An 18,953-nucleotide genomic window follows, 5' to 3' on the forward strand; every position below is an offset into this window, starting at 1 on the left:
TGAACCACTTACTAGGCTGGTTGTGAGGGCACTTGGGGCACTTGGTTCCAAGATTCTTTGATATTCGTAATGGTTGGTAATTCCGTAAGTGGGATCACTTTTGTTCTCACAAAATCGCCAGCATTTAATGCGTGGCGGGCCAGGGCGTTCTGCCCCCCATTTTATTGGCGGTTTAATTCGAAAGACGGCAATCAACGGCTGATGTTGAGGTGCAATGGTTTCTAGGGAACGGCTTCGTAATCAGTGATAAAATGCCGGCGTCTTAGGAGAATATAGTCAATTTGCGTGTTATTGTTCCCACTATAAAATTAAGGAAGATGAGACAATGGTTTGATGAACATGGCAATGCTTGTCTACAAAATCGACTATATGCTCACCCTTATTGCGTGCTCCAAACCCTTTTCCCCATGCCACCTGTTACCGTCTGAGCTTTCCCGCACATGAGCATTAAGGTCACTGGCAATGACAATATAGTCACTAGTAGCCACGTTAGAGGTTTTTGCATTGAGAAGTTGCCAGAAGGCATCTTTCTCGGTAGCGGATCATCTCTTTGTGGCGCGTATGCGGTAAAAAAGTGAATCGTGCGTGAATAATGGTGAGCTTCATCAGCCGGTCAGCAAATCGTTTGACTTTGCCAGAGTCGGAGAAGGATACCTTCTAAAAGGCAGTAGAGCGGACCTTATAAGAATATCACAGCTATGATATCAAAGTCATAGTTGGAGATTTTAACAGCCATAACCGACGTATTCGAACTTCGGAAGTATAGTGAGTAACCGCGCCAGGCGCGCAAAGTTTACAAACAAGTCAGCAGTATGCCTCCCGCCGAACTTTACGACCGACACTACGTTGTAGATAAGCTCCGACTCAGTAGGTTGCAGTGGGCTATTCATCTAATCCGTATGAGTCTTGATGAGCCAGTTTGGAAAGTCTATAAGGGTAATGTCTATGGTAAAACAGAAGATGTAGTAGACCCTTCCTGAGATGGAGCTATAAGCCATTATGGCAGGACGCCATACAACTTTTAGGGATACCAAATTGGTGGACGTCGGAGCAAACCTGGATGCCTGGAGTTCCTTACTAAGGCAGGCCTAGTGGGGATTTCGGATGTTTAGAAGGAGAAGGTAAAATTTCAGAGGAACAAAGTGGCCCCTATGAAGAAGTTCATCCCTATTTTTACGTGCAGAACACTGGAATGTAGAAATCATTAAGTCGATGTTGATACAGGCCTTATGAGAGAAGGTGGAAAGGGGGAGGGGCGCTGGACTTCTTTCGGCCTGGGGTTTGTATAGGGCACCGTAACCGAAAGAAATAACAGGATTCCCAAAACCAAACCGGATTTTCTCTCTATGACCCTGTGGTAATAGAAAAGAAAACATCATCATTATCATCAATGGCGCAACAACCGGTATCCGATCTAGGCTTGCCTTAATAAGGAACTCCAGACATCCCGGTTTTGCGCCGAGGTCCACCAATTCGATGTCCCCAAAAGCTTCTGGCGTCCTGGCCTATGCCATCGCTCCATCTTAGGCAGGGTTTGCCTCGTCTTCTTTTTCTACCATAGATATTGCCCTTATACACTTTCCGGGTGGGATCATCCTCATCCATACGGATTAAGTGACCCACCCACCGTAACCTATTGAGCCGGATTTTATCCACAACCGGACGGTCATGGTATCGCTCATAGATTTCGTCATTGTGGAGGCTACGGAAACGTCCATTCTCATGTAAGGGGCCAAAAATTCTTAGGAGGATTCTTTTCTCGAACGCGGCCAAAAGTTCGCAATTTTTCTTGCTAAGAACCCAAGTTTCCGAGGAATACATGAGGACTGGCAAGATCATAGTCTTGTACAGTAAGAGCTTTGACACTATGGTGTGAGACCTTTCGAGCGGAACAGTTTTTGTAAGCTGAAATAGGCTCTGTTGGCTGACAACAACCGTGCGCGGATTTCACCATCGTAGCTGGTATTGGTTGTGATTTTCGATCCTAGATAGGAGAAATTGTCAACGGTCTCAAAATTGTATTCTCCTATCCTTATTCTTCTTCGTGTTTGGCCAGTGCGGTTTGATGTTGTTGGTTGATTCGTCTTCGGTGCTGACGTTGCCACCATATATTCTGTCGTGCCTTCATTGATGTGCAGCCCAAGATTTCGTGCCGCCTGCTCGATCTGGATGAAGGCAGTTTGTTTGTGGCCAAGTTAAAGAGGACGCATGATAGGGCATCCCCTTGTCGTAGACCGTTGTTGATATCGAATGGTCTTGAGAGTGATCCTGCCACTTTTATCTGGCCTCGCACATTGGTCAGGGTCAGTCTAGTTAGTCTTATTAAATTCGTCGGGATACCGAATTCTCTCATGGCCGTGTACAGTTTTACTCTGGCTATGCTATCATAGGCGGCTTTAAAGTCGATGAACAGACGGTGCAACTGTTGTCCATATTCCAACAGTTTTTCCATCGCTTGCCGCAGAGAGAAAATCTGATCTGTTGCTGATTTGCCTGGAGTGAAGCCTCTTTGGTATGGGCCAACGATGTTCTGCGCGTATGGGGCTATCCGGCCTAGCAAGATAGCGGAGAATATCTTATAGATGGTACTCAGCAACGTGATGCCTCTATAATTGCATTGTGTTATATGTATGAGACAGATAGTGCCTCGTTGCCAATCGTCAGGCATTGATTCGCTGTCCCATACCTTGAGCACAAGTTGATGAACCACTTGGTGTAACTGGTCGCCTCCATATTTCACCAATTCGGCTGTAATTCCATCGGCTCCTGGCGACTTATGATTTTTTAGTCGATGAATTGCACAGACTGTTTCTCTTTGGTGGTGGCAGTATTTGTCCGTCGTCTTCAGTTGGCAGGACCTCCAGGTCGCCGATGTTCTGGTTGTTCAGTAGCTCATTAAAGTACTCAACCCATCGCTCCAATATGCCCATTCTGTCGGAAATCAGATTTCCCTCTTTGTCTCGGCAGGATGAGCATCGAGGTGTATAAGGCTTCATCCTGTTGACTTGTTGGTAAAACTTCCGCGCCTGGTGCGGTTGCTCCCTGTACTTTTCTAGTTCACAGATTTGTTGGCTCTCCCAGGCTTCCTTTTTCCGTCTGTGAAATCGCTTTTCCGCTCGACGGAGTTCGTGATAAATCTCTGCGCGTGCCCGCGTTCTTTGAGAATACAACATTACTCGATATGCGGCATTCTTGCCTCCGTTGCTAGCTTACATTCATCGTCAAACCAGCCGTTCCGACTCCTTTTCCGGCTGAGGCCAAGTATGTTTGTCGCCGTATCCATGATAACGTTCTTCAGGTGATTGTGAAGATCATTTGTTGATGCTTCATCTCCAGGTCCTCTGTTGACTGCGGTTATTGCGGCATCCATTTCCCTCTTAAAGGTGTCCCGGAGGGCTGTGTTGTGGATGGCTTCAGTGTTAACTCTCACCTGATTGTCAGAGGGGATTCTAGGTGGTATTGTGATTCGAGCTCGGAACACTATGCTAACGAGATAGTGATCCGAGTCTATATTGGCCTCCCTATATGTTCTGACATTCATCAAGGCGTTATCATTTGTATTTTCGTCTAAGCTATGGGAACCAATGTATCGCCTGAATACGGGCTCCTTTACTGCTTGGCTGTTAAAATCCCCAAGTATGATTTCTATCTGGGACAGGCTTCGAGGGTTTGTTCTACTGCCGCGTAGAAGGTATCCTTCTCCGACTCTGCAGTCTCCTCTGTAGGGGTGTGAACGTTAATGAGGCCTATATTTCTAAATTTGCCTCGCAAGCGCAGAGCGCATAGCCGTTCGCAAATGTTTTCAAAGCCGATAACAGCAGTTTTCACTTTTTGGCTGACTAAGGAACCTACTCCGAGCACATGGTTTACTGGACGGCCACTATAATATATGGTGTAGCGGTTCTTCTCCAAGAAACCGGTCCCTGTCCAACGTATCTCCTGTAACGCTGTTACATCAGCCCTATATTGGGACAGGTTATCGGCTAGCTGCTTATCAGCTTCATCTCTGTACAGGGAGCGCATGAGAAAATGCGCAAATCATTATTTCGTTGTCGTTGCCGGGTTCGGCGTTGTATAATCCGTCCAGTCCGGGGCTCCTGTTGTGGCTGCGTAACAAGTTGTTTTCCGTGTAGGGTTGTCAGCCCTACCCAACCCCAACCTAACCAACAACTCGCCTTCATCCTTCTCCGTCTGCAACTTTTCATTAAGAAAGAGCTCACAGCGGTCACCACGTGAAGGTGGAGATAGGGTTTGGTAGTAGAGCTGTTGGTGTTGGTTCAGCAGGTTCCCAGGTTTTATGCTCCATCGTGGGTACCAATCCACGTTTCGTCCTGGGACCTATACTACCCTTTCACCAAGAAGAAGTTTAACCCTATTTTTACGTGCAGAACACTGGAATGAAGAAATCAGTAAGTCGATGGTGACATGGGCCTGATGGGAGACAATGGAAAGGGGGAGGGGCGCTGGACTTCTTCCGGGCCCGGGATTTGTACAGGAGACCGTAAAAGAAATTTCATTCAAAACAAGAGATAATAGGATTCCAGAAACCGAACCGGATTGTCTCTCTATGACCCTGTGGTAATAGAAAAGAAAACAAGTATCGCTAATTCCAAAATAGGAATCATCCAGCCGAAGCTGAGAAAAGCGAGAGAAAAAGGAGGACGTGAATCAAAATGACATTTAATGGTATATAGGGTAAGACTGAGGTTTGCGGGGAGTCCGTACAAGGTTAAGACTGTTTGTGGGCGCGGCACTCACTGGAAGTAAAAATATGCAAATTTCAGGAGCCATTTCAATTGATCTCAGGAAATTGCAGTCACACGCCAAAAATGATGAAGTTTGGATTGTGGCTGAGAGAAGGGTAGTTTTGAGAAGCCTCATGAAGCTCTAAAGTATTTTGAACCCATTTTCCTGCATCGAAATGAGAATTGCGCAGTTCTGCTACATCACAAAAGATCAAATAAAATATTACATACAAAGTTTACAAAAAATCAAATATGGAGTCAAATTTATAATTTTCATATATGGAAATGAACTGCTCTTTCGATTCCGCACAAATTGTTGTATCATTGTTTGCCAGCAACCGTACCAGCACGCAAATTAAATCGTAATTGGATGATTTGCCCCAGGTAACATGGCAAACAGGCGTACATAGTAGCATATGTGGGGGGTGTACAGTTGCATAAACATACTTTGCATTCAAAAAGCAAGCAAGATTCGTAGCTTTGGGATTGTACATTTCGAAAACCGACAACAGAATCAGACCAATTTGGAGAACACTGTGGAGAATAACACTGGGACTGTGTATGTACATATACCGATGAGTCCTGAAGTGGTATTAATTAAGGTACGAAGGAGCAAGGAGAGGAAATGCTATAACAATTACAGGAGATGAATGTGTGACATGTTCACAAGCTTCATACGTTCCCTACCTGAAATAAATGATGCAATATTGCCGTGGAGAATAGATTAATTTGGGGAGAGGTAATTTCAGATGTATGACGCAGCTAAAGGTTTTTTTTCAGGTGTTCCCTTTGGAACTCTTCAATTGGGTGTTTGTGATTCTAAGGATCTTCTACCGCTTCGGAGTGGAAGAAAGGGCAAACCGGAAACTGCCTCTCCCACAAATAGGTCTAATGAGCAGGTTTTCTCAATGAAGGACAAAAAGGATCACCGAACGCTTATTATCAAAAGCCGAAAGCCGCTATTCCTACAATCGTCACCTATGAAATATAAAGGATGTTCAACCGTGAATAGAGCGAGATGGTTAGTTAGTCTAGTTTAGTTGGGGGGAGCCGCCGCTCCAAGCGCTCAGACCTTTTGTTAAACCCATTGTACTATCCCCGGAGATCGCCTATTCCTGCTTCCCGCTTGCGGCACTGACAGGGGAACTTGGGAAGATTCTCTAGAGGCAGACAATGCGCAGACCCGTCACTGAATAAAACTGTACCGAGGTATTTTTATGTGAGATCTGAGAAGGCAGTCACCTGTATATGAATTTCAGGGCCGTCTCCTTCTCATATTGGTTGCATATACCCAAGACTGTCGACCAAATTTTTTATATTTAGTAGTTTAGGAAGCAGACCTACAAGAGTTTTCATGTCCTTCTTCCTTAGGGATCACAAAGAAACTGCTCTAAAAACCCGGGTTTTTTCAGAAAGATTTTTGAATGCCGGCAAGATTACAACTTTCTCCATCCTGCTGCGATTACTCATTACCAATATGTCGTCTAAATTCCGAATGTTGAAACCGTACAATCGGCTGGTATCAGCATCTCCTGATATTTGCCAGGAAATTTCCAGATGGATGCATAACTGTATGATTGACTGCCTCTCCTTGCGCCAATAGCATGAAGAGTATATAAGTCGTTAACTGCTTTCAGTTTCACCTCCAAAGCTTCGAGTTCTGCGGTCGGCGTAGTATTCATTTGAAATTGTGCCAGCCGTTTCCGGCTGTAGGAAAAGTTCAGTCTCCACCACTATAGGATGCATTCATCAAAATGGGTTGTATTATGGAGGAGACTGCAGAGTCGGAGAAGGATACCTTCTACGAGCCAGTAGAACGAACCATCGAAGCCTGTCGCAGATATGATATCAAAATCATACTTGGGAATTTTGACAGCCAAGTAGGGAAGGAGCCCGTATTCAGGCGATACGTTGGCTCCCATAGCTTACACCAAAATACAAGTGATAACGTACTGCAGATTATTCAATTAGTAGGGTCACACGAAATGGTTGTTGGAAGTACCTGGTTTGCGCGGAAAGAAGGGAGGCCTCTCCAGACGGAACCACTTTCAATCAAATTGACCACGTGTTGATCGAGCGCCGCCACCTCTCAGCCCTGATGAATATTAGAACATATAGGGGGGCCAATATAGACGCGAATCACTATCTCGTTGGCATGGTGCTCAGAGCTCGAATAACAACACCACCTAGAATCCCCTCTGACAATCAAGTGAGAGTTAATACTGAAGCCATCCACAATACAGCCCTTCGCAACACCTATAAGATGGAAATGGATGCCGCAATAACCGCAGTCAACAGAGGACCTGGAGATGAAGCATCAACAAATGATCTTCACAATCACCTGAAGAACGTTATCATGGATACGGCCACAAACATACTTGGCCCCAGCCGGAAAAGGAGTCGGAACGGCTGGTTTGACGATGAATGTAAGCTAGCAACGGAGGGAAGAATGCCGCATATCGACTAATGTTGTATTCTCAAAGAACGCGGGCACGCGCAGAGATTTATCACGAACTCCGTCGAGCGGAGAAGCGATTTCACAGACGGAAGAAGGAAGCCTGGGAGAACCAACAAGTCTGTGAACTAGAAAAGTACACGGAGCAACCGCACCAGGCAGTCATCAGGATGAAGGCTTATACACCTCGATGCTCATCCTGTCGAGATGAAGAGGGAAATCTGATTTCCGACAGAATGGGCATATTGGAGCGATGGGTTGAGTACTTTGATGAGCTACTCCTGGAAGCCCCGCCAACTGAAGACGGCGGACAAATACTGACACCACCAAGTTTAGGAGAAACAGTCCGTGCAATTCATCGGCTAAAAAATCAAGTCGCCATGCGCCGATCGAATTACAGCCGAATTGGTTAAATATGGAGGCAACCAGTTACACCAAGTGGTTCATCAACTTGTGCGCAAGGTAGGGGACAGCGAATCAATGCGTGATGATTGGAAATGAGGCATTATGTGTCTCATACATAAAAACGGAGATATCACACAGTGCAGCAATTATAGAGGTATCACGTTACTGAGTATCATCTATAAGATATTTTCCGCTATCTTGCTAGGCCGGATACCCCATACGTCAAGAACATCATTGGCCCCATAACAAAGAGGCTTCACTCCATCAACAACGGTCTACGACAAGGGGATGCCCTTTCATGCGTCCTCTTTAACCTGGCCCTCGAGAAAGTAATCCGTGATGCTGAGGTAAATGCAAGAGGTACGATCCTCTTTAAGTCCACCCAACTCCTGGCCTATCTGACGATATTGACATCATGGGAAGAACTACCCGAGACATACAAACTGCCTTCATTCAGATCGAGCAGGCGGCGCGAGATCTTGGGCTGCACATCAATGAAGGCAAGACAAAGTATTATATATGGTGGCAACGTCAGCACCGAAAACCAACCAACCAACAACATCAAACCGCACTGGTCAAACGGAAAGAATAAAGATAGGGGAATACAACTTTGAGACCGTTGACAATTTCTCCTATCTAGAGTCGAAAATCACAATCGATAACAGCTACGATGATGAAATCCGCGCACGGTTGTTGTCAACCAACAGAGCCTATTTCAGTTTACAGAAACTGTTCCGCTCGAAACGTCTCACCATAGGTGAAAGCTCCTACTGTACAAGACTACGATCTTGCCACTCCACATGTATTCCTCGGAGACTTGGAGACTTGGATACTTAGCAAGAAAAATTGCAAACTCTTGGCCGCGTTCGAGAGAAGATTCCTTCGAAGAATTTTTGGTCCCTTACATGAGGATGAACGATTCCGTAGCCTGCATAACGACGAAATCTATGAACGATACCATGGCCGTCAGGTTGTGGATAAAATCTGGCTCAATAGGTTACGGTGGGCGGGTCACTTAATCCGTATGGATGAGGATGATCCCATCCGGAAAGTCTATAAGGGCAATATCTATGGTAGAAAAGGAAGACGAGGCAGACCCTGCCTAAGATGGAGCGATGGCGTACGCCAGGACGCCAGACAGCTTTTAGGGATATCGAATTGGTGGACCTCGGCGCAAAACCGGGATGTCTGGAGTTCCTTATTAAGGCAGGCCTAGACCGGATACCGGTTGTTGCGCCGTTGATGATGATGGTTATGAATGTCTACATCCATTGAGTCCGTTATAGTGAAAGATGCCTATGGTCTTACCTATTGCAGTCCTGCAGCAACCGAGCAACCAGCAGAATTGTTGATATTTTTCGTGGATACGGTGCTTCCACGCTGCTTTCGAGAGAAAATATGCTCTCAAATACTAGACTGTTTGCACCAGTGATAGCGTGCTTCACTTGTTTCACTTAACGTTCCTAGTGAACAAACTAGTCGAGTCTTCCTAGCGTTCACCGTGAGTCTATTATAGAGCCACCAACTGCGGAGTTGCAGCCCAGCAATCACATACTGTGTCTCCAAACTTGCTGATAATTATTACGGCTAGATGGTCCGCAAGTGCTTACTTAAAATTTTTCGGATCTAGAATGAACTTAAGGAGGATTCGCAGTAAATTTTCAAAATATAATAACTCATTTTTATTAACTTTTTAACTTTATTTGGGCAGATATCGTAACTTGGGGTATTTTTAGGCTTAGATACCATGTGCATTACCATGTGCATGGACTACCATAATTTTTTTTGGACTTTTGGGTAGGTTGGTTTCTGAGAACGCGTCCTTCAAGTAACTAACCTTTTTCGGACCCTCGAACTTTTCCCTTTGCAAACAATGTTAAAATTAACGTCCGCTTCGGAAAGTACTAATCGAGACCTTTAATTTGATGTCCAACATGGCCATATTCTGCAAAGAATATTTGGCTTAAGCTCAGCGTGCAGCAATATAATTCACCGCATGTGTGGGAGTTCACAGTTTCAACTTTTCTATTGAATTTCGTGTCAATAGGTGTAAGCGTTTCTGAGAAAAGTGCGTGTAATGAACAAGCAGATCGGTGCAGAGTTGCCAGATCTCACATCAGGCGCGTCCTTTGAACACGCACTTGTGTATGAACATGTATTTGGAGGTAAGCGTCCATGGGCATGTTTATGTCGGTATGTCGAAGGCTGCAGCCGATGTCAAGTATTTAGGAGAGCCTTGGACATAATGAAGAAATGAGGTTGATACGAATCAATATCAACCATCGCGCAAGACTAAGTCAACAAGAACTATGAGAAGGGATTTGAAATAATAAAAACTTGTTTTTCCTATTCGCTAGTTTTTATTATTTCAAATAATTAATCGATAGAAATACCGCGTAATTACACTCGGATATGAGAAGGGAGTTAAAGTGGCCATAATCAGCGAGCCTTATCGCAATAACGACTGCGGAATCTGGACCAAACCATACAAACGTATGGAAATCAAGCCATCCAGGAAGGAAGTTATGGAATTTCTGGAAGCTGGATTTGTTTTACATATATATTGTTGCTAAGCTTCGCCAAGTGCGGCCATGACACAATCCGAATGCTAGGGATGTTGGTTTCGGGTGCAAGAAGTCGAAACCCCAAAATCATAGTGGCCGGTTTGAACGCGTGGTTTGTGGATTGTGGCAGTCATACTACTAAAGCTAGACCTGGTGGAAATGTATCAGGTTTTCGAGGGACAGGCTAGGACTCAACAGTCGATTAGACAGACATATGTGAGTACTATATTGGGAGGGGGGCTATGAAAGGGATGCCTTCACAGAGATGCTGTTGGGAGACCATGATCTCGATGGTGCGAATCCTCGTCAACAGGCGATCAAACTATTGGTGGAACAAAGAAATCGCGGACTGCATGCTTCCGAGCAAGAAGGATCTATCAACGATCTAGAAAAAAACTAGGAGAGAAACGGGAAGTACACGCAGACTTTCAAGGTATGCTTAAGCAGCAACCAGCAACCGTGGTTGATGTAAGGTGCTTTTCGTGGAGGCAGACCAAAACTTCTGGCGAGCAGCGTACAGAGTTGTTATCAACAAGATGAGGGGGTGAACACTACTAACCTGCTTGCATCTTCTTCTCGATATAGTGATGGCGTTCTTCCCTCCGCATAAAGAGACATTGGACTTTTCCACCATACATGAGGTAACTGAAGAGGAACTTGCGGAGATTTGCCAGAGAATTGATGATAATAAAGCTCCTGGTTTGGATGCTGTTCCCAATAAAGCCCTTAAACTTATTGTTAAGACCGGATCCGATTTGTATACCCGCGTATTTGAGGCATACATGGTACAAGGAATTTACCCTGCTTGGTAGAAGAGGGAAAAACTAGTTTTGCTACCGAAGTAAAATCAGAAGTCGGGATATCCATCACTATACCGCCCGAGACACGGTGAGAAAGATGATCGACAGAGTCATCTACAGTAGATCTCTTCGTATCATAGAATGTGAGGATGCCCTATCGGAGCGACGATTTGGATTTCAGAAAGTCCACTTAATGATCGCCACCTTAGATGTAGTTTTGAAGTTGGCTCGGGACGCGATGTCGTCTAATAAATGCTGTGCCATTATAACATTGGACGTCGAAAATGCGTTCAATTCAGGCAGCTGGGAGTGGATAAAAACCCATTGTCGTACTTTGGTGCGATACAGATGATTGACCTAGGCGGTGAATCGCTACGGCAGGAGTAGTTGGGTGTTGGGTCGGTTATCGTTGTCGAGCGATCTGAAGATGTTGAAGTATACGCTAATCAAACCATCAGCTCCATAAAAGTGTGGCTGGAGATGGTTCAGCTTGACCTTCTGAAGTTAAAAAATGAGCCGGTTTTGATTACCAACCGTAGGAAAAGGATTACGATTGGTATTCGTGTTAGTAGCCGCACAATCACTTCGAAGCCGGTTATCAAATACTTGGCGGTGGTTATTGACGGGAAGATCAATTTCAAGGGACATCCGGCCTATGACTGTGAGAAAGCGGTAAATATCAGCATATTGTTAGCACGGAGAAATGTCTAATATTGGAGGTACAAGATACAGCCGGACGGATTGGTTTACTGGACACGCTATTCGCGAATTGCGTTTGATCGCTCCGTCGCATAGTTGCACCCTTGAAGAAACGGAACATGTTATGTTTTACTGTCTATTATTTTGCTCGCAGAGGAGGGGCCTGGAAGACTCTCTGAAAATCACCATTGGCCTTTAGAACATCGACGGGAAAATGTTGAAATCGGAGGTCAAAATGGTGCGCGGTGAACTCCGCTATCCAAAGGATTTTGGCGGAATTTGGAAAAGCGGAGTTCGCGATGAGATCGCGAAGAGGGCACTGCCTGGTCACTTAAAGCATAATCATTCTGGCGAAGTAATGATTTGCGCGGGTTCTACGAGGAAGACGAAGAAAGACGGAGAAAGTGGGGCTGTTTTTCGTGGGTGAGGATCCCAGACACTACAGCAACCTGCCGCGGCAGTGCTTTTCTAGGATTTCCACCTTCAGCCATAAACAATGGCAGACTGGCCGAGGAATACATGAGCACTGGCACGATCGTAGTCTTGTACTGTACAGTAAGAGCTTTGATCCAATGGTGAGACGTTACGAGCGAAACAGTTTCTGTAAACTGAAATAGGCGATCAGAGATCGCTGCCAACAACCGTGCGCGGATTTCGTCGTCCTAGCTGTTATCGGTTGTGATTTTCGACCCTAGCTAGGAGAAATTATCAACGGTCTCAAGGTTGTACTCTTCTATTCTTATTCTTCCCGTTTGACCAGTGCGGTTTGATGTTGTTGGTTGGTTGGTTTCGGTGCTAACGTTGCCACCATATATTTTGTCTTGCTTTCATTGATGTGCAGTCCAAGGTCTCGCGCCGCCTGCTCGATCTGCATGAAGGCAGTTTCGCCAGCATAGGCCAGTAGTTCGGTGGACTTAAAGGGGATCGTACTTCTCGCATTTACCTCAGTATCACGGATCACTTTCTCCAGGGCCAAGTTAAAGAGGACGCATGATAGGGCATCCCCTTGTCGTAGACCGTTGTTGATGCCGAATGGTCTTGACAGTGATCCTGCTGTTTTTATCTGGTGTCGCACATTGGTTGAAGTCATCCTAATCAGTCTTGTCAATTTCATCGGGATACCAAATTCTCTCATGGTCGTGTCCAGTTTTACCCTGGCTATGCTATCAGAGGCGGCCTTAAATTCGATGAAAAGATGGTGTAACTGTTGTCTATATTCCAAAAGTTTTTTCATTGCTTGCCGCAGAGAGAGAATCACCGCGGATTCGAACGTGGGGGAGTGTGGCGAATTACTACAATATATAGTATATATATAACATAAGTATATTTTCCTGAGAATCTTGGGGAATTATCGAACGAAACTATCGTGGAACCAGATTATTGTCATCAACTACAGTGTTGATTACACTAGGGCGGATTTTGTTCCACATCTCAACAAAGAACGAGAGTCTTTCAAAATCGAACCGGCTTCAACCCAATAGCGGTGCAGTTCCAGCATCGGCATGCGCAATATTTCGCTTTAGCGAGAAAGAGGCCTTAGGATTGCATTTCGTAACATCCAATATGATTTAGATCTATGTGGAACCAACAACAACAAAGGCTAACGATCGTTTTTGTTTTTACAATGTTAGAGATTTACTATTATATAATACCTTGAAATATAAAAATTTGCAGGAAGTTAGAAGGTGATAGGGTTTTGTAGATAAAATTTTAAAAATGGAAAATAAAAATGATAATTTTTGAATTATTATTTTAAAGTGAGTGAATATAGAGATGGCATTGAAAAAGGGTAGTGGAGGTTTTGAAGGAAATCTGTTCACCGGATAAAGAGAACAAAATGAGACGGATGGTGAGAAGTCACGGACACTACAAGTTTTGAAGCGAAAATAAGGGAGTTATTTGATCGTATATAGTGACCCCGAGATGTCAAGACACCGTTGTTTTGGCCCGCTTAAACTGATGAAAATCAAAGGTGTTATTCTCGGATACATATGTATAATATATATGACAATAATCTGGCCAGTATCTAATAATTTTTCGAATAATAAGTTTATATTCTTGGGCTGTCCTGGGACTTTTTAATAATTGTTGTACAGTACATATAGTTTGGACTCTTTTGCTTCTTTTAAGACTTTGAATCATTTTCCACTCTAGGCCTGACAGCTATGTTATGTGACTTACATTTGACTTCCCTTAGCTGTCATGGCTGTTCTTCTCCACTTTCTGAACAATGCATAAATCAACAGAAAATTCTCAAACTTCGAATTTTAGTATGTACGCGTAAGTATATTTAAAACCAGGGCATGTATGCTATAGGTTCGCACACTTTTACGGCCGCCATTACCTTTTGCTTTTCTTCTCTGAAGGGAAGGCTTTTAACCTCCTACCCCAACTTTGTTGAAAATTTTCTTTGAATTTTATTCCATATTTACTATGTGGATTTTAATTAAATTTCATAAACGTTCCTCGCGGAGGCATCACCATTCGGGTCAATAAGCAGCTAGACGACAAACTTCAATGTTTTGGAGTTTTCATGTTTTCGAGGGGGTAAGGAAGAAACTTCTGATTTTCTTTCGTCACCATTCAAATGAAGTTTCCCCGGGATCCTTAATTGAATCATTTACATCATGTTATACCTTCCATTTTCATGCAGGTCGATTGTTTGTAATAGTCGAGTGTCGACATACGTTAGCCTTATTCGAAACAGATGGCGTTTTGAGGGTATTTGGGTGATGTAATTTCAGATTGTTTTGTGTTCGGTTGGCTGTTGGGGAAAATGACGAATTTAATTGTTTGTAAATTGGTTTAACTCACCCGAAAACTAATTGCTCCATTACAATTAACATCGAATGCTTTGAACACATAATGCGCATATAGGCTGGAATCTGTAATGAAAGAAAGGTATTTACGTTTTGTTAATGGTGGATTATACGAAAATGAATATGAAACAAAATGTACGAATATAAAAAGGAGACATGACAGACCCTGCCTGAGATTGAGGGATGGTATAGGCCAAGACGCCAGACTGCTTTTAGCGATAAAGAATTGGTGGACCTTGGCGCAAAACCGGGATGTCTGGAGTTCCTTATTAAGGCAGGCCTAGACCGGATACTTGTTGTTGCGCTGTTGGTGATGATGAGTATTTTTTACAACACTACTTTATTCTAATATGATTGCTATTCTCTTTTGGGGGGGGGGGGGGGGGGGGGCGGACGAAACCTCGCGGTCCACTCAAATGCGCTTCAACACCCCCCACGACTTCCCGAGACGTCCCCACCGCTCTTCTACTCAAAGGAAAAGCCGGAAGGTGTGGTTCGGACAGCGTTACGGGTAACACAAGTGATATCTTCCCCCGCTACTAACAGCAAAGAAACGGTAACCGCATATGGATCAAGGTTACGGACAAAAGGGCGAGGAGGAAAACAAAGTTGCGAATTTTCCCAGTATCGATTGTTTTCTGCAGCAAGAGCAATTTATCGATCCCTAACTAATAACCCGGATATGTTAGTTTGAGAAAAGCTCATGGTGGGAAACTTGTTGACCAACGGAAAAGTTTGCTATATGTCAAATAGATCATATTTAGATACTTCGTGATGAAGATGGTGTGAGGAGAACGAGTATATTGTCAAGAGAGTAACAATGAGTTGCATATTGTTCGCTGGAACGCTTTGGAGGTAACATAAGACATTATATTATTGGGACTCTGTCTCAAGGCTGACTATTTCCTTATTACTCGTGGGGAAGATATTGGAGAACTTATTCTTAATACTTTCAATGAAACCCAGCAAGACGAAGCAGATTGTTCAAAATACTATAGTGACCCTTTACTCTTGGACGTGCCCCTTCCCGTGAATACCATGAACTCTCAGGGACAGTAGACCTAGGAGTCGCACGATTTGAACGGATCATCATCATCATCAACCGCTCAACAACCGGTATCCGGTCTAGGCCTGCCTTAATAAGGCGCCGAGGTCCACCAATTCGATATCCCTAAAAGCTCTCTGGGGCCTGACCTACGCCATCGCTCCATCTTAGGCAGGGTCTGCCTCGCCTTCTATTTCTACCATAGATATTGCCCTTACAGACTTTCCGGGCTGGATCATCCTCATCCATACGGATTAAGTGACCCGCCCACCGTAACCTATTTTCGTCGTTATGTAGGCTACGAAATCGTCCATCCTCATGCAGGGGGCCAAAAATTCTTCGGAGGATTCTTCTCTCGAACGTGGCCAAGAGTTCGCAGTTCTTCTTGCTAAGAACCCAAGTCTCTGAGGAATACATGAGAACTGGCAAGATCATTGTCTTGTACAGTAAGAGCTTTGACCTATGATGAGACGTTTCGAGCGGAACAGTTTTTGTAAACTGAAATAGGCTCTGTTGGCTGACAACAACCGTGCGCGGATTTCATCGTCATAGCTGTTATCGACCCTAGATAGGAGAAATTATCAACGGTCCCAAAGTTGTATTCTCCTATCCTTATTCTTTCCGTTTGACCAGTGCGGTTCGATGTTGTTGATTGGTTGGTTTTCGGTACTGACGTTGCCACCACATATTTTGTCTTGCAACAGGTGTGCAGCCCAAGATCTCGCGCAGCCTGCTCGGTCTGGATGAAGGCAGTTTGTACGTCTCGGGTGGTTCTTCCCATGATGTCGATATCGTTAGCATAGGCCAGTAGTTGGGTGGACTTAAACAGGATCGTACCTATTGCATTTACCTCAGCATCACTGGTCACTTTCTAGAGGGCCAGGTTGAAGAGGACGCGTAAAAGAGCATCCCCTTGTCGTAGACCGTTGTTGATGTCGAATGGTCTTGAGAGTGATCCTGCTGCTTTTATCTGGTCTCGCACATTGATCAGGGTCAACCTAGTCAGTCTTATAAGTTTCGTGGGGATACTGAATTCTCCCATGGCCGTGTACAGTTTTACCCTGGTTGTGCTGTCATAGGCGACTTTAAAGTCAATGGAAAGATGGTGCAATTGATGTCCATATTCCAACAGTTTTTCCATCGCTTGCCGCACAGAGAAAATTTGATCTGTTGCTGATTTGCCTGGAGTGATGCATCTTTGGTATGGGCCAATGATGTTCTGGGCATATGGGGTTATCGGACCTACCAAGATAGCGGAGAATATCTTATAGATGGTACTCAGCAACGTGATACCTCTATAATTGCTGCACTGTGTGATATCTCCTTTTTTATTTATGAGACAGATAATGCCTCGTTGCCAATCGTCAGGCATTGATTCGCTGTCCCAGACCTTGAGCATTAGTTGATGAACCACTTGGTGTAATTGGTCGCATCCATATTTACCAATTCGGCTGTAATTCCGTCGGCTCCTGGCGACTAATGACTTTTTAGCTGATGAATTGTACGGACTGTTTCTCCTATATTTGGTGGTGGCACTATTTGCCCGTTGTTTTTAGTTGGCGGGACCTCCAACTCGCCAATGTTCTGGTTGTTCAATAGCTCAAAGTACTCAACCCATCGCTCCAATATGCCCATTCTGTCGAAAATCAGATTTCCCTCTTTGCCTCGGCAGGATGAGCATCGAGGTGTATGAGGCTTCATCCTGCTGACTTGTCGGTAAAACTTTCGCGGCAGGTGCGGTTGCTCCTTGTACTTTCCGAGTTCACAGACCTGTTGGTTCTCCCAGGCTTCCTTTTTCCGTCTGTGAAGTCGTTTCTCCGCTCGACGGAGTTCATGATAAGTCTCTGTGCGTGCCCGCGTTCTTTGAGAATGCAACATTACTCGGTATGCAGTATTCTTCTGTTCTGTTGCTAGATTACATTCATCGTCAAACCAGCGGTTCCGACTCCTTTTGCGGCTGGGGCCAAGTATGTTTGTGACCGTATCAATAACAATGTTCTTCAGGTGATTGTGAAGATCATTTGTTGATGCTTCATCTCCAGGTCCTCTGTTGACTGCGGTTATTGCGGCATCCATTTCCATCTTATAGGGCGGCGCGGAGGGCTGTGCAGTGGATAGCTTCAGTGTTAACTCTCACTTGATTGTCAGAGGGGATTCTGGGTGGTGTTGCTATTCGAGCTCGGAGCACCATGCCAACGAGATAGTGATCCGAGTCTATATTGGCCCCCCTATATGTTCTGACATTCATCAAGGCTGAGAGGTGGCGGCGTTCAATCAACACGTGGTCAATTTGGTTGAAAGTGATCCTCTCTGGAGAGGCCCACGTATATTTGTGGACCGCTTTCCGCGCAAACTAGGTACTTTCAACAGCAATTTCGTGTGACACTGCTAGTTGGACCATCCGCAGTCCGTTATCATTTGTATTTTCGTGTAAGCTATGGGAGCCAACGTATCGCCTAAATATGGGCTCCTTCCCTACTTGGCTATTAAAATTCCCAAGCATAATTTTGATTTCATATCTGGGACAGGCTTCGAGGGTTCGTTCTACTGCCTCGAAGAAGGTATCCTTCCCCGACTCTACAGTTTCCTCTGTATGGGGCGTGAACGTTAATGAGGCTTATATTTCTAAATTTGCCTCGCAAGCGCAGAGTGCATAGCCGTGTTCAGTCACTTCTTTATAAAAATATAATTATGTTTCTCAATTTTTTGTTCTTGCCTTTTTAAGTTTTATTATATTGTTTCGAATACAATTTCCAGTGAGCGTGATTTTCTTATGTTTTCATAATATTTATTATCTAAAATGATTGATTAAAATCTATCACTAAGTAGGCAAAGTACTATAACAATCGCAAAAAAGATCACTTTTTTTATTTAGTGCTTACACCGCCGCGGTTGGAAACAGAAGAGACCGACTTATTTCCATGCGGTCCTTACTGTCCCAACCAACGGCATTTTTCCACCGCTAATTCTCCACTCCCCTGGTGCGTTCAGAAAATGAGTGAGTGGAGAGTTCGCCATCTACCCGTCCGCATCCGCAACATTCGAAATAAATTTCGAATGCCGCAGATCCTGCCGCGCCACATCACTCCGCCCCCAGACGAAACCTAGGGGGTTTCGGCGACGGATCCCGGAACTTCGTTCGCCGTTAATCCACAAAGCGGACACGACGCTGCTTCGGGGCGCACACGGGTTTCAGCCTGGACAAAGAGACCGCCTTTTTGTGACCACCGATCTCGAGCTGGAAGAAATCCTCTCCCCTTTCGAGAACACGGTACGGGCCCTCATATGGAGGCTGCAGCGGCTTCCGGACGGCATCCGTCCTGATCAGCACGTGCGTGCATGTGTCCAGTTCCTTGGGCGAACAAGCAGGTATGGATGAGTGTCGAGTGGGTGGTGGTGCTTTGATGCGTCGGAGATTGTC

The 18,953-nt window shown here is 44.8% G+C and overlaps 1 protein-coding gene across 2 annotated transcripts in view; it reads right to left on the reverse strand.

Annotated features, from left to right (window-relative positions):
- LOC119660260 (Kv channel-interacting protein 1) overlaps nucleotides 1-18,953 on the reverse strand; it is a 386,504-nt gene that overhangs the window by 33,573 nt on the left and 333,978 nt on the right. For both annotated transcript variants that reach the window (XM_038068719.1, XM_038068718.1), the window contains exon 6: nucleotides 14,483-14,553. In XM_038068719.1, the coding sequence (XP_037924647.1) occupies nucleotides 14,483-14,553 (71 nt within the window). The remainder of the gene's footprint in view (nucleotides 1-14,482; nucleotides 14,554-18,953) is intronic.

Source organism: Hermetia illucens, chromosome 6 (assembly GCF_905115235.1).
Source record: "Hermetia illucens chromosome 6, iHerIll2.2.curated.20191125, whole genome shotgun sequence".
Taxonomy (NCBI): domain Eukaryota; kingdom Metazoa; phylum Arthropoda; class Insecta; order Diptera; family Stratiomyidae; genus Hermetia; species Hermetia illucens.